General features: G+C 45.4%; 1 protein-coding gene across 8 annotated transcripts in view; it reads left to right on the forward strand.

Moving 5' to 3' along the window:
* Positions 1–16,405, forward strand: part of LOC120308080 (protein NEL-like) — a 374,605-nt gene that overhangs the window by 203,985 nt on the left and 154,215 nt on the right. For all 8 annotated transcript variants that reach the window (XR_005556738.1, XM_039343560.1, XM_039343562.1 and 5 more), the window contains exon 12: positions 7,757–7,885. Coding sequence is in view for 7 of the 8 variants with exons in the window: in XM_039343560.1 (XP_039199494.1) it covers positions 7,757–7,885 (129 nt within the window). In the remaining variant the exon portion in view is untranslated. The remainder of the gene's footprint in view (positions 1–7,756; positions 7,886–16,405) is intronic.

Consider the following 16,405-nt stretch of genomic DNA (forward strand, 5'->3'; position numbering starts at 1 on the left):
TATTCCCAAGGCCTCAAACCAATCGAGTCCTATGAGACTCGTGCGCTCACCCCCAACTACCAATAGATCTAATGGACCCTCAAAATCCTTATATTGTATATTAAGGGTGGCCTCCCCCTTAACACACACTTTGGAGTTTTGAAAGTCTGTTAGAACTATATTGGATGGCCTAAGCTTGGCCTGGAACCCACTGCTAGAGCAAATCTTTCTGAATGTGTGAATGGAAATAATTGAAAGTGCAGACCCAGTATCTAGTTCCATAACCAATGGAACTCCTTGCAACTTCACTTTAAGTGACAGTTTCTTTTTGAGTGGCTTGTGTGTGCCTGTCCTATAAATGCTTCTTCGTGAAGCACAGAAACCCACCCTATTTTGGCTTGGGACCCTGGTACCTTTCAGGTGCAATTCTTCTCGGGGTTGTACCTTCTGACGGCCCCGACACACAGCTGCTATGTGGCCTTGCTTCCCACATGCTCTACAGATTGCAGAATGGAACCTGCAGTCGGTCCTCTTGTGGCGACCTCCACACCTGAAGCACTTGGGTACAGCTGAAGACTTTTCTTTGCCTTCCTTCTGCTTCCTTTCTTTGGCTGGGTAGAGATGATCCACCTCTTCTTCAGGATCCTCTTCCGAGCTCTCCTGGACTCCCTCATGGTGCACGGAAACAACTTCTGGAGTGCTTCTGATAGGCCTCATATTCTTGATTGCCTCACCTGCTGCCTCTTCTGCAGTAACCTCTCTCAAGGCATCTTGGAACGATATGTCTTCCTTTGCAAAAAGTCTCTGTTGCAAGTCTCTGTTTCTAAGCCCACATACAAATCTGTCTCTTGGCCTTTCTTCTAAGTCTTTAAACTCACAAGGCTTAGCTGCTCTTCTCAAAGCTGCAATGTATTCTTTAGCTGATTCACCAGCCCATTGATCCTTCTGTTCAAAAGTATGTCTCCATGCAATAACAGACAACTTGGGCTGAAAATGTTCTTTTAGTAATTTTTTAAAATCTGTGTAGGTGACAGATTCAAGAGGCGCAGGGGCTGCTAAGTTTTCAGCAATTTCAAATACATTTTGACCACAAACACACAGCAAGGTAGCGACCTTTAAGCCATCTTCTCTTACTTGGTTTACTCTAAAATAGTTTTCTACTCTGGCCACATAAGACTCCCATCTTTCTGGGTGCGTGACATCAAATTCAGAGTTTCTCTATCTTCGCCATTTTCTCCTTTGTAAGGAAGGGGTCTATCAGCCAGCTTACCTCCAGCGACACTGTACTGGCAGGTGCTGAATTTAACGCCGTCTTCCTAGCTGCTCTCAGGACTCCTGGGTAAGCTTACAATTCTTCTTAATTAATTGTAAGGCATCCCATCCTCATCATCAGTGTTGAGTCCTCAGCTTAATGGCAAATAAGCACAGAACATCTCGTAGTGTCAAGAAGACTTTATTGTAGTCTCTTCTGCTCCATTACAACACTGAGGCTCGCAGGCCTCTCTGCTTCTCTTAAGAACGCTTCCCCGGGCCAAATAGCAACAATTGGCACGCGAAGCCGGCACCAGCCAGTCTGGTCCCGGGCAGCTTGCAACTGCCCGGGACCATTGCAACGTCCTGAGCCTGCCTTTGCAAGGTGGAATTCTCCGAGTCCACAATGGACCCCTCTTGGGAGCACTTTCCTGTGAGCCCAAGACCAGCAGATGGAGAAGCCTGTAGTGCCGGTTGACTGGCCAAATCCATAGACCCAGTGCCTGAGTCAGGAGCCGCCTCGTAAGCAGAACCCCCTTCTGGAGCCAGTGTATCCCCACTTTCATGGAGAGACTGTGGTCCACGATCATAATCGTGGTCTTCCTCCCCCCCCCCAAAAGCAGAGCTAGGAGCGAAAGTGTTGCTGGGAAGCCTCCAGCGAAGTTGATTGATGTGCCGCCTTAACACACAACCATCGTCCAAGGCCACTTCGTATGACAGTGGCCCAGAGAGCTTGCATACCACTGCAATCACCCAGAGACGTCCAGGTCCATAGTTCCTTGCTCAGACCGGATCGCCCACCTGTAGTCTCCTAGGTGCCTGCTGCTGTGACACTTGTGAAGCCACCGAATCATTCCAGTTTGGTAATGAGTCTGCAACCCCAGCAGAGTTCAGCTGGGCTCTTCCCAGTGGCAGTACAAGGTGTGGTGCAGTGGCAAAGAAGAAAGTCAGCTAACCTGGGATGCCAGTTGCCATGAGTGATTCTCTTTAAAGCATCTTTGGTAGTAAGCACCATATGCTCAGCCTGGCCGTTGGAAGCTGGATGGAACAGCGCAGATGTGGCATGCCAGATCATGTTGGCTTGAAGAAAAGCCTGAAACTCAGAAGATGTGAATTGGGGTCCGTTGTCAGAGAAAAGGACGTCTGGAAGACCATGTGAGGTGAAGATTCCTCTCAGCACCTGGATGGTCCTAGCAGTAGTAGTGGAGGAGACAGGAATAACCTCTAGCCACTTGGAATGGCTGTCCATGAGGAGAAGGAAGAATTGCCCCTGAAAGGGCCCAGCGTAGTCAATGTGTACACTCGACCATGGAGTATGTGTCTCCTCCCACCTATGTACAGGTGCCTGAGGCATTTCAAGCCTTGACTGTTGGCACACTTGGCACCCATGAACCTGGGTCTCAATCTCTTTATCGAGCCCAGGCCACCATAGATGGCTACACGCAAGCGCCTTCATCCGGACAATTCTGGGATGACCTTCATGTAAAGATTGCAAGACTCTAGTCCTCAATGAGGCTGGGATGACTACCCTGCTTCCCCACAGGACACACCCCTTGAAAGGGGGAAAGCTCGTGTTTCCTCTGCCAGAAACTCTGGAATTCTGAGCCTGGACACATGTCAGGCCACCCTGACAACATCCATGTCAGCATGCGTGTAAGCGTGTGATCAGTGGCAGTTTCTGCAGCCACGTCCCTAGCATTGAGGGGATATTCAGACAATTCCTGAATAGAGAGAATGCGAAGAGCAGGAGCAGGATCTGCCTCTACCTGCGGTAGAGGTAATCTGCTGAGGCCATCTGCATGGACCATTTCTTTACCTGGTTTGTGGACCAAAGTATAGTCATATGCTGACAGGAAAATTGACCATCTCAGCATTCTAGGGGATATTATATGAGGGGTTTGTTTATTTGTTGTAAACAAACCCAGCAGAGGCTTATGGTCTGTGTAGACCGTGAAATGGTGGCCATATAAGAAATCATGGAATTTTTTTATGCCAGCCACTATTGCCAAGGCTTCTCTGTCAATCTGCACGTAATTACGCTCTGCAGATGAGAGAGTTCTGGAGTAGTAGGCCACAGGGACTTGCGTCCCATCAGCCTTGAGGTGGCTCAGCACAGCCCCAACCCCATAAGGGGATACGTCACAGGCTATGCATACAGGCAATTGCTCGTTGAAATGAGCTAACACAGCATTTGAGGAAAGCAAGGCCTTGACTTCTGAAAAGCTCTTTTCATGGACTTGTGTCCACTACCAAGGAGTCTGTTTATCCAAGAGCCGGTGTAATGGCTCAGCCACTGCGGCCTTGTGAGGTAGAAATGCATGGTAAAAGTTTAACAGTCCCAGAAAAGCCTGAAGTTTGCTTTTGGACTTGGGACTTGGGGCCTGCTGAATTGCTTTGAACTTGGATTCAGCAGGATGGATGCCTTCAGCATTAATATATGGAACCCCAGAAATTCAGTGGAGATTAACTCCAATCTTACATTTGTCTTGCTTCAGCTTCAGCCCTGCTTGGCGGAAATGCAGCAAGACAGCCCTCAGCCTTTCCGCTAAGTTCACAGATGACTCCCCAGCAATGAGGACATCATCAAAGTAGGGACAGACCCCAGGAATTCCACGGAGCGTTTGCTCCATCACACTCTGGAATATTCCAGGGGCCACATTAACCCCAAACTGCAGCCTTTTTACCTTAAAGTCTCTCCGGTGCGTCACAATTGTTTGGGCCTCAGCCGTTGCATCATCAACAGGTAGCTGTTGATAGGCCTGAGCCAAATCAAGCTTTGCAAAGAATTCCCCTCCCCCTTGAGTGAAGCCAGAATGTGGCTCACCGCAGGCACCGGGTAGGCATGCTGCTGCAATGCCTTATTTAGTGTACATTTATAGTCCACACAAATTCAGACTTCTCCATTGGCCTTCAGTGGTGTGACTATAGGGGTTTCCCATGGACTAGAGTCCACAGGTTCTAAGATGCCCTACTGGAGCAGCTTGTCCAGCTCTGCATCTATTTTGTTCTTTAGGGCAAAAGGCACCCTTTGGGGCTTGATCCTGATGGATGTGATGGCTGGGTCTAAACGTAAAGCAATGGGAGTCCCCTTGTACGAGCCAAGCTCTGAACTGAACACATCAGCAAACTCCTTGCAAACTTCTGCCAGGCCTGACGTTTGCAGATTGTGAAGTCCAGTCACTTGAATCCCAAGGGCCTCGAACCAATCGAGTCCAATAAGACTCGTACAATCACCCCCAACTACCACCACATCTAGCAGCCCTTCAAAACTCCTACATTGCACCTTGAGCATGGCCTCCCCCTTCATGCTGACTCTGGAATTCTGGAAGTCAGTAAGGATTAAATTTGAAGGCCTGAGTTTAACTCGTAGGCCACTTCTGCTGCAAACCTTATTAAAGGTGCCTAAGGAAACTATTGATAGAGTGGACCCTGTGTCCAACTCCATCGACAAGGGAACCCCTTGCAACTTCACATCAATGTGAAGCTTCTTTTGAAGTGGCCTGTGAACCCCAGTTTTGAAAACGGGATGCGCAGAAGCCCACTCTGTTTTGGCTGGGGACCTTGGTACCTTTCAGAGGCAATTCTTCTGGAGACCGATTCTTCTGGCGACCCAAACAGACAGAGGCAATGTGGCCTTGCCTGCCACATGCCCAGCAAATAGCGGAGCGGAACTGGCAGTCAGAGCGCTTATGGTGACCTCCACACCCGAAACACTGAGGGACTGAGGTTGTCTGCTGTCTACCTTCCTGAGGCCTTCTTTCTGCTTGCTGCTGAAGCCTGTCTACCTCCATCTCGGGCTCCTCTTCGGAATCCCTCTGAGCGACCTCTTGATGGACGGTACTAGGTGTTGAGAGGTTCTTGGCAAGCCTCAAGGTCTTCACCGCTCTGCCCGCTGCTTCTTCAGCTGAAATCTCTGTTAATGCATCTTGGAATGACACATCTTCTTTTGCAAAAAGTTTCTGTTGCAGCTCATGACTCCGAAGCCCAGAAACTAAAAGATCCTGGAGCCTCTCTTCTAGATCCTTGAATGCACAAGGCCTAGCTGCTTGTCTTAAGGGAGCAACAAAGTTCACAGCAGACTCACCAGGCCTCTGATCCCTCTGCTCAAAGGTGGGCCTCCATGCAATTACTGAGAGCTTGGGTTCGAAGTGCTCTTGCAGCATCCTCTTTAAGTCAGCATACACAATTGATTGATTCCAATGGTGCTAGGGCTACAAGATTCTTGCCCACAAGAATCTTGTGTGTCTGTGTGTCTCTTGCCCACAGACACACAGCAATGTAGCAGCTTTAAGGCCATCTTCTTGGACCTCGTTTACTCGAAAGTACCTCTACTCAAGCCACGTAGGAGCTCCAGTGCTCAGGGTGAGAAGTATCAAATTCCGATAGATGGCCTAGCTTTGACATTGTTACAGCCTGAAGCCTCTTCAATGCTTCTTGCTGCAAGGTATGAGATGGGGTCCCATGAAGCCGAGCTCACCTCCAGCATTCTCGTACTGGCAGGCAATCGCTTCCTCTGGACGCTGAACTTCCCAGCGCTTCAGGCCTCCTCTAGTAAGTCAGCCTAGCTTCTCCTGTTGTTCTTCTTGCAGCCAATCCCACCTTCATCACCAATGTTCTGTTTTAGAATCAGAGACATCAAAGCAAGGCAGGAGTAACCAAACATAACTTCTTTATTGAGATCACAAACAGAACAGAACAGCAAACAAAATGGCGCTGGCCCTTTTATATTCCCTTTTGCAGGGACAGCATCAGCCTATCATGTCAACGCTGCAAATATTGTCAACGCTGCAAATATTGTATATTCTTGCTTTTGACAATATGCAGAATTGTCTGGTAAATATGGGGTTAATAAAGAGCAGAAGGGGCGTTGGGGGTAACGCCCGGGAAAGAAAGAGGAAGAAAACATTTGACCTTCACACTAATTGGATAGTGTGAGATATGACGGCTAATTTAGGGAGGGAACATGCTGATAATTTAACTGCTCAGAGGAAGAGAACTTAGATCCTAGCATCCCTCCATTGTGCCTCTGCCGACATTTTGTAACAATAAAAGACTTTTAGGAAAATAAATGCCTGGAAGTTCTTTGGAATGTTTCATTAGCCGGAACCACAACAGCAAGGCTAGTCTCCCACCTTGCACATGCTCACAAGGCTGGAGACAGCCTGTCTGGTCCCAGGCAACCACATGGTCTGCCCAGGCCTTCTACAGCCTCCTGAGCCTGCTGAGTCATTCAGCAAGCCAGGACATAACACTACCAATTCTCTTCTTTTTTTCATAAATCTTCAGTTTCAAGTTCAGAAATTTCTAATTCCCAAACTTAAAACCAGCTAAAAATGGGAAGGCAGCTATTGGACATCTGATTTCTACACAATTAATAAAAGCTTACAAGTAGTGTTGATTTCCATGTTAGTCTCTCCCTTTAGACAGACTGATCACTGTAAACAGATGCCCAAACACTAGTACTGTTTTGTTATTGTCCCAATCTTTAAGAAAAGTGATAAATCTGATCCTGCTAATTTCTTTCCAATCAGCTTGTTAAGTATTATTAATGAACCTTATGCTAAATATCTGAATGAGATATGCTCTGATTGGCGAGAACATGAGGAAAACTTGATTAGACCAAGTGAGCAGAACTATCAACAGCAGATTAATGTATTTGAAACTATTTGTTAGGGAAAAAAGCCCCAATTCTTGAGATTTCTATGTAGATTTAAAGGTATCTTTTCATTCAGCCTTAAAGGAGAGATTGGAATGGACAGTACTAAATACATCTATGGGGTGCCATTTTTTAAATTAATCACAATTTCTGTGAAGCCATGCAAACAAAACTATATAAAATACAATATCAGGCATAAGCATAATATGAATTATAAAATAAAATTGGAAACAGTGATAAATTCTTGTTCTGAATTGAAAAAAGAAAATAAAGAATAAATGTCAGTAAAAGCATTGTAAGAAAAAGAAACTAGAAATTAATTAAAATAAAACAGACGTTTTGTATTTATAAAATGTGTTAAATGTACTTTTAAAAGTAGATTTTCTTAGTAAGACTTTATTTTTTTGTGTTGAAATATGTTTCCTGTGTTAGCAATAAGAAGTACCATTGTATAGAAATAACACATTTGTGTGAATTAAGACTAATTCAATTTAAGTGATCCAGAAGAAAGAAACAATAAGTTTAAAATAAATGTCTATTCTTTGATTTAAAAACATGTAAATCAAGGTTGACATCAAGATCAAGGCAATAGCCTAAGGCTAGGTCTGGCTGATTATATTACTGTTGATATAGAGTTTGGGAGCTTTTCTCATCTATGTAATTATTCATGACTGTTGATGTACCTTTTCTATAATTCTTGCCCAATATATTGTTGACCTCTTGGTGAAGTTTGGATGGGAGCCCAGGACTCATTGTAGAGGGAATTCTAATAAAGAAACATTCATTTTCATTGCTTTGGTTCATGTTTAATGGATCATTATGTTTCTACACTGTCACTCAGTTAGAATTTGTTTGTTTGTTTATTTTTAGGCCATGACTTTTGCTCTGAAGGACATAAGTGTTTAGAAAATTCTTTTTGCAGAAATGTTGAAGAAAAGGCAGTTTGTAGCTGCCGAGATGGTTTCCAAGCTCTTCGAGATGACAGTGTATACTGTGAAGGTAAATTCTTATAAAACATGGTCACATCAGCAACAAAAAATAGTTTGGAATATTGCATGAAGTATAATTAATTCATAGCTTGCCCAAGTGATGGGGTCATCAGAAAATTTAATGTAAAGCTTATTAATCAAATGAAATAATTATATCTCAAATTAAAGTTTAACTTCTTTAAAAAGTTTGATTTGTGTCAAAGCAATAAGTTACTATGATTGAGTACTTGATTTATAAGTAATATATTAACACAGTGTTGATTTTGTTCCATTAATCAGATTTCAGATAAATTATTTTTTATGTATCAGGCCATTTTAATACGTTTTTGAGCTGTTGCATCATTGTAATTAAACCATTTTGATTGTCCTTAAAATCATAGCATTCAAAGTAAACAAAAGGATGGAGGTCTCAGGATTTTATAATATGCATAATTTTAATAACAGCATTACATTTGGAAGATCGTTTACAAATATTGCTAGTTATGAATGTGCTAACTCATTACATGGTTGGTTCATGGAATACACACACACATACACTGTGTGTGTGTGTGTGTCTGTGTGTATAGAATGCATTGCAGTAGTCAAGATGGGAGCTGACTAGGGTGTGAGTGACTGTGAGCAGGGATTGTTGGTTCAGAAAAGGGCATAACTGGCGCACAAACCGCAGTTGTGCATAGGCCACCTGGAGTTTTCAGTCTAGGAGAAACCCCAGATTATGCACTGGCTCTGTCTTGGGCAGTGCAACCCCATCCATATATATAGGATAGAAGCCTCTCCTATCCTATCCCCTTCTCTCCTTCAGGCTTGCCCCATAGAAGCCTCTCCCATTCTATTCCCTTCTCTCCCTCAGGTTTACCTCACAGAAGCCTGGGCCTCACATGAGTCCCAACTCCTCTCTGCCCTCTCGCTGACTTCTCCTCCAGGCATCTCCCTGCTGCCTCTTCAGCTCATTCCATCCCCGTTACATACTCCCCCCACCCAAAATTCTTTGGTCCCCCAAAGAGTGAGGAGTGCTCACCAAGAGTCTGGGGTATCAGGAGATGGATCAGAATTTCGTCTAGCAGTGAGTACTGTGCTGTGGCCTAAAGCATCATATGTCAGTCTTCTAAGGAGATTTATCACTTGTTTTCATCTCTGTACTTTGAGTTCAGCTGTATAGAATGACTTCTAGCACCCAAAAGTCTCAGGGGCTAGAGGCCCAATCTCTGGTTCTGGCTGTTGCAAGGAATGTGGAAGGATTGAGTCTTCCTCCAGAGGCACCTCCAACCCAAGAATCTCTGGAGTTGGTAACATTTTCTCCAGTTCTGACAGCTGCTTAGGCTACTCAGCCTTCCACTCGGGTTCTTTAAGGACTTCTCCCTGTCCCTGAGCTTTAGGTACAAATTCAGGGCCTGAGCTGCTCAGGCCCCATCTCAGTGCCTCATGCAGGGGGAGCTGTTGCAATATTTTCCAGTGACCACAACCAGTTCATACAGCCCTTTTCCTCATCATTGTCATCCTCTTCTCGTGCTACAATGGAGCAGGTTGTCACTCGTCTCCTCCTTGTCGGGCAGGGTTCAGTTGCTTTTGTAGCAGATGGCTGAGAGGCTCGTATTGCCTCATTTAAAGGGAATAGATGATTTTGGTGCCATGCTTTCAGAGCCCTGAACTCCCTTCCATTTGAATCCAGTACACTGGAAATCCATGTAGCTTCTCACTGACAATATATGGCCCAGAACTCCATCAGTCCACCAGTTCATGTTTCCCAAGAATGCCCAGATTTCTCAATAATACCCGATTGCCAGGTTGCAAATCTTGAATCTCACCATCAGATCATAATTTGTCCTGTTTCTCTGTCCTTGGACCGCTGAAACAGCTAGAGCCTTCTCATATGCCATCTTCAGATTCCTTCTCAACCTGTTCACATAGTTGCAGTGTGAATTGAGGGAGGTTTTGTCTGTTGGGATGCCAAAGGCTATATCTACTGGCAGTTGAGCCTCTCTGCCAAACATCAGTCAATATGGAGAATACCCTGTAGCATCATTTTTCATGCTATTATATGTGTGCACAACAGTAGAAATGTGTTGTGTCCAATGTTGCTTCTTCTCTGCAGTCAGCATCCTTAACATGTCCAGAAGAATACAATTGAACCTCTCAGGCTGTGGGTTTTCTTGTGCACCCACAAGGGAGTGGTGCATGACTTCCAAATGCCCAGTATGTCCAGCAGTTGCTTGCTTTTGAAAGCTTGCTTTCAAAATCTTTGCCTTGAATGGAATATATGCACTGACATAGCCCACTTTGCATCTTAAGAAAACAGAACTCTTGGAATAATTCTTCCAACAGGCATCCTTTATTAAGAGAAAATGGTTGCAGGCATTCTAGACAGGACTTGGGGTCCAAGCTCTCCCATTCAAGCTTTTAAGGGGTTTCCCAGTAGTCCCACCCAATCACCCCCTACTTCCAGCGACAGTCTCAGGCATTACATTCCCACCCCCTTTTTCTTACTGCCGGCTGCATGGAGACTTCAGAGAAAACTACATGAAAGGTAATAGCCCCCTTTGTTATGATTAGGCCTTTTTGGTGCTATCCACATTCAGTCTCTTTGAAGTATATTGAAGGAAGTGAGAGCCATAAAGACCCTTTGTTCACCCCCTTCCCTTCATCGTATGACAGAAACCAGGGAAGGCAGAAGTGGGGTTTTCTTTAGTTGATAACTAGAGATGAAATATAATTGGATTCTGATATCCTGCCCCTCAAAAATAAGACAGATCCACCTGAAAGAAAACAAAACAGGTATAAAAGTTAGTCAGGCTTGTTAGGATATTCTGTGTGAAACTTCTTTAAAAGCTTCGGGGCTCTGACATGACGTTTATGGACCCACTCGTTTTGTGAGGCAGGGAGGTGTTTCCAGGCAACTAGGTACTGAGTCGTTCCATGATATCTCCTAGAGTCTAGGATTTCCTTTATTTTGAAGTGTTGTTCGCCCTCCACCATGATTGGAGGTGGTGGTGGGGGAATTTTTGGCCGTAAAGCTGACTGATGCTCTCTTTTCAGCAAGCTGCAATGAAAAATTGGGTGTATTTGCCTGAGATTTTTTGGTAATTCTAATTCTACTGTTACTGGGTTTATGATTCTTTTAATTGAAAAAGGCCCAATATATTTTGGTCCAAGTTTTTTACAGGGTTGTAGGGACTTTAGGTATTTTGTAGATAGGTACACCATTTCACCTATAATGAATGGTGTAGGCTCAACCCTTTTTTTTATCGGCTTGTGCTTTGTATGCCTGCCTAGCTTCATCTAGTGCTTTTCTAACTATTGGCCAGGTGTTTTGTAGTTTTTCCATCCATTCTTTCAGTGATGGGATCGTTGGTTCGTTTGGGGTTAATTCTGGCACGGGGTTGAAACTTTGACCTGTGGCTATTTGAAATGGAGTGTAACCTGTGCTGGAGTGGACTGCATTATTGTAGGCAACTTCTGCAAAAGGGAGTAAGTCCGCCCACTCAGTCTGCTGGAAACTAAGAAAACATCTTAAATATTGCTTAAGTACGGAGTTCATTTTTTCAGCCCCCCCCCCATTCGATTGTGGATGATGGCTAGATGTCAGTCCCTGAGTGGTTCCTAAGAGGGATAAAAATTCCTTCCAAAATGCAGACGTAAATTGCACCCCCGTCAGAGATGATGCGTTGGGGTGCCCCATGCAATCTGTAAATGTGCTGGATGAAAAGTTTTGCTAAGGCTTTTGTGGTGGGAATCTTTTGGCAAGGGATAAAATGCACCTGTTTGGAAAACAAGTCCGTGACCATCCAGACAACAGTATTCCCATTGCTTTCTGGCAATTCCACTATAAAATCCATGGCTATTTCCTTCCAGGGGGCTGAGGGATTTGCCACTGGTTGTAATAGTCCTGGCGATTTCCCTTGCAACCTCTTTGCAAACACACATTTTGGGCAGCTGGCCACATAACTTTCTATGTCCTTTTTTATTGATGGCCACCAAAATTGCCGTTTAATTAAGTGTAAAGTTTTTACAAATCCAAAATGCCCTGCTGATTTTGTGTCATGGCAAAGCTGCATGAAAGTGACTCTTTGAGTTGTTGGTATATATAACTTTTCCCCTACCCAAGGCAACCCGTCTCTCATTGTGCACACATTTTTGTTTTTCTGGAACCATTCATCTGTTTCCAAACTTTTTCTGAATTCAATTCCAGTTTGGCTGTCCAGTTGTGGTTTTAATTTGGCTTGGGTTCTTGTGGTTACTGGTGCTGCCAGTTGTGACTCTTCCATTATTGGTCTAGAGTCTGTGGTTCGTGCGCTGTTATATTGAGGCATGCGAGATAGTACGTCTGCCAGGAAGTTCTTTCTCCATGGTAAATGTTTGAGCTTAAATTGGAACTGGTGAAAATGCTGGGACCAGCGGGCTTGTTTGGGATTGAGTTTCCTGGACGTTTTCAGGGCTTCCAAATGTTGTGATCAGTCCACACCTGGAAGGGGATTTTGTTGCCTTCCAGGAACTGTCGCCACGTGAGTAATGCCCAATGTATCCCATAAGCCTCCTTCTCCCATACGGGCCAGCGCTGTTCTGTTTCTGTGAGTTTCTTGGATGTATATGCACAGGGTTGCAATACTCCATCATCATTTTCTTGTAATAGAACAGCCCCCACTGCCACATCACTTGCATCTGCCTGTATTACGAAGGGCTTGTCCATGACTGGGTGCCTTAGTACTGGTTCGGCAGAAAAAAGTCTCTTCAGTCTCTCAAACGCTGCTTGGCACTCCATTGTCCATGTTAGTGGCTGGCTAGGTTTTACTGAGGATGCTCCCTTCATTTTTAGTAAATTAGTGAGGGGCAAGGCTATCTGGGCAAATGAGGGGATGAATTGGTGGTAAAAGTTTGCAAAGCCCAGGAAACTTTGTAGTTGCTTTCTTGTGCGGGGTGGTGCCCAATCTAATACTGCTCTGACCTTCTCTGGGTCCATTTCAATGCCCTGGGGGGATATGCGATAACCTAAGTAGTCTATCCTTTCCTGGTGGAATTCGCATTTTGAGAGTTTAGCATATAGGTGGGCGGCTTGCAGTTTCTTTAAAACCGCTCTGACAAGGTTGACATGTTCCTCTTTTGTTTCGGTGAAGATAAGAATGTCGTCCAAGTAAACAAGGACCCCATTGAACAGGTGCTCCCTTAGAACGTCCTTGATTAATTGCATAAAGACTGCAGGGCCCCCTTGTAATCCAAATGGCACGACTTTGAATTGATAGCACCCCAGGGGCAGTTAAATGTGGTCTTCCATTCGTCCCCTTCCTTAATTCTCACGCGATAGTAAGCTTCCCTTAGGTCTAGTTTAGAAAATTTTTTCCCTTTCGAGAGGTGTGACAGCATGTCTTTCATGAGGGGCAGAGGGTATAGGTTGCTTTCACTGATTGTATTCAGGGCCCTATAATCCACGTATAAGCGTAAAGAGCCATCCTTCTTCTCTCTAAAGAGGACCAGGGCAGCCACTTTAGGCTTGGCTGGCTCAATGAACCCTCTCTCTAGCTTTTTTTTTATGAATCTTTCCATTTCCTCCTTCTCCTTTGGGCTCATGGAGTATAATCTGGGCTTCGGGAGTTTTGCCCCAGGCTTGAATTCAATGGCACAGTCTGTGAGTCAGTGGGGGGGAGCTTATTCGCCCTCTCCTCACTGAAAACCTCAGCAAGGTCTCTGTATTCCTCTGGTATTTCTGTTAGTCCCTTTTCCTCTCCCATGGATGCTTTTGCTATTCTTGATTCTGGTAGCCCCCCTTGGGATTTTAAGTCCACAGGGTCCCCCTTCGGGAATTTGATTTCTCTCATCCTCCAATTTACCCAGGGGTTCCATTTTTTTAACCATTCCATCCCTAGGATCATTGGGCATTCCATGCCTGGGGTCACCACAAACGTTATGTCCTCCTCATGTTTGCCCAGGGAGAGGTGTATTGGTAGAGTGGTTAGGGTAGCTGGCACCCCCCCTGCTATGGATCCATCTAAGTGGCCAAATGAGATTGGTTGTTCCAGTCTCCTCGATGGAATGCCCAGATTCCCCACTAGTGTCGGGCTAATGAGGTAGCGGGTGCAGCCAGAGTCTATTAAGGCTTTCCCCTTCACGGCTTCGGCCATGGGGGGAATTAATATAGTCACTATCTTGAAGATGGGTGCGATGTATCCACTTACCAGGGGTTCGTCCTCCGAGCTGTCATCTGAGGCATCCACACGCCCTGCGGTGTAGGCTGGAGTTCTTTCCCTCTGATGAGCAGAGGTGGGGCATTCCGCAATTTCCATCATTCTCATGGCAGTTTCTTTTGGCTTAGCTGAAGACTTTCCGGATTTGCTGATTGGGGATCTGTCTGGGTTCTGCTGGGGGGCTTTGGAGCGGCATTCTGCAGCTCGATGCCCTTCTCTTTCGCACTTAAAACACCCCATTTGCTTCTTGGCTGTAGCCAATGTTTTCACTGGTTCGTGTGCCAACTCAGGCAGGGGGCGGCTCCATTGTTTTCCTCGGCGGTGTCTCTTCAATATGTCGATCTCTGCTTCCTCTGCCAAGATGTACCATTCCTCAAGTTTGTGTGGTCCCCTCGGGGCAGGCAAGTGTCATATAAGTCATAATTTAGTCCGTCTTTGAAATGACTAAGGAGGATTTCTTCTGGCCAGTTCAGTTTGCTGGCAATGGCCCGGAATTCTTGCATACATTCAGCCACCGGGCATTTGCCTTGCCTCATCGTTTTTATCCTTTTGCGGACTTTGCGATCAGCCAGGGGGTGTTCAAATCGTCTTCTCAGAGAGGACATGAAATGGTTGAAGTCGTTGAGTTCTGGGGCATTGGAGTCATGCAAGTTCACCACCCAATCTGCAGCCGGTCCGTCCAGGGCAGATTGCACGATCCGAATGCGGGCTTTGTCACTGGGGATGTCCCGCCCATATTCCTCCATGTAGCTGAGGACTTGGGTTAGGAAAAACCCCAAGAGTGCTGCCTCCCCTTTGAATTTCACCTCCAACGGCAGATGTCTTGGAATGGATTGGTGCCTCCATTGTTGGTGATAGTGTCTTCCGTCCAGATCTCCATCTGTGGTTTGGTAGGGGGTGGGGACGACTGGATCAGCAGATGTCCCCGGGGCTGCAGGTTCCACTTCCCCCTCGGTGTCTCTCCCTTTGCAGCTCCAGGAGCTAGGGCGGCCATAGGGCTCAGGATTCTCCTCTCCTAGGGAGCTGAGAGTTCTCTTCATCATGTCAATAGCTTTCTCTAGGATCCGGTCTGAGTATGGTGCCCAGCTTTCTCCCTCTTCACTTGCGTGCAGGGATTTCTCCATCTCCTGCTTCCATTCTGGTTGCTTGGGCCCCCGTCTCAGGGTCACCTTTCTTGATTCCTTTCCCCACTCACTTTTCTTTCCAATGCCCACTGACCAGCGAGGCTTGTGGTCCCATGTCTCCACCACTTCTTCTCCTGAGGAATCTGACCCCTTGACATCTGGCAAGATTCCAATTGGGTCAGCGGCTCTCTTTCCGGGGAGTTTTCCCCCTTTCTTGCTCCATTGTCTGACATGGTAATTTTTTGCAAAATCCCCCAGCAAGGGTTTCCCTTCCAGGTGGATTAATTTTGCAAGTCCTGTCTAATGTAAGGACCCACCCCACTTTGCATCTTAAGAAGACAGAACTCTTGGAATAATTCTTCCAACAGGCATCCTTTATTAAGAGAAAATGGTTGCAGGCGTTCTAGATAGGACTTGGGGTCCAAGCTCTCCCATTCAAGGTTTTAAGGGGTTTCCCAGTAGCCCCCCCAAATCACCCCCTACTTCCAGCGACAGTCTCAGGCATTACATTCCCACCCCCTTTTTCTTACTGTGGGCTGGATGGAGATTTCAGAGAAAACTATATGAAAGGTAATAGCCCCCTTTGTTATAATTAGGCCTTTTTAATGCTATCCACATTCAGTCTCTTTGAAGTATACTGAAGGAAGTGAGAGCCATAAAGACCCTTTGTTCACCCCCTTCCCTTCATCGTATGACAGAATCCAGGGAAGGCAGAAGTGGGGTTTTCTTTAGTTGATAACTAGAGATGAAATATAATTGGATTCTGACACTTAGGCACCATTGCTAGGCTGGGACACATGGTGGAATGGTGATCAGTTTCTCTCACCAGGCAGCTCACATGAGATGATGATGGTCAGGCCCTCTCAGCAGGCAGGTCACATGCAGGGAATATTCAGGTAACTGGTCAGCCTCCTCCTTCTTTTCTCTATCTCTCTCTCTCTCTTTCGCTACATGGAGAGAGAAAGAGAGAGAGAGAGAGAGAGAGAGAGAGAGAGAGAGAGAGAGAGAGAGAGAGAGAGAGTGTCAATCACAAGTCAGGGATATTTTGCTTCTGTTCTATATTTTTTCAAAACTCTGACATTCAGGTGATTTCAATAGTTATAATTCAAATATTAGAATTACTATTGATTTAATATTGTCCAGAGTTTTTGTAGTATTTTAAGGGTAGAGAGGACATGTCTCTCTTTCTTTCTTTTCATGAAGATATGTTTATTCTACCTGGAAGAAATGTGA

This window comes from Crotalus tigris, unplaced genomic scaffold, assembly GCF_016545835.1.
Source record: "Crotalus tigris isolate CLP2741 ecotype Arizona unplaced genomic scaffold, ASM1654583v1 scf7180000017864.473447, whole genome shotgun sequence".
NCBI classification, from domain to species: domain Eukaryota; kingdom Metazoa; phylum Chordata; class Lepidosauria; order Squamata; family Viperidae; genus Crotalus; species Crotalus tigris.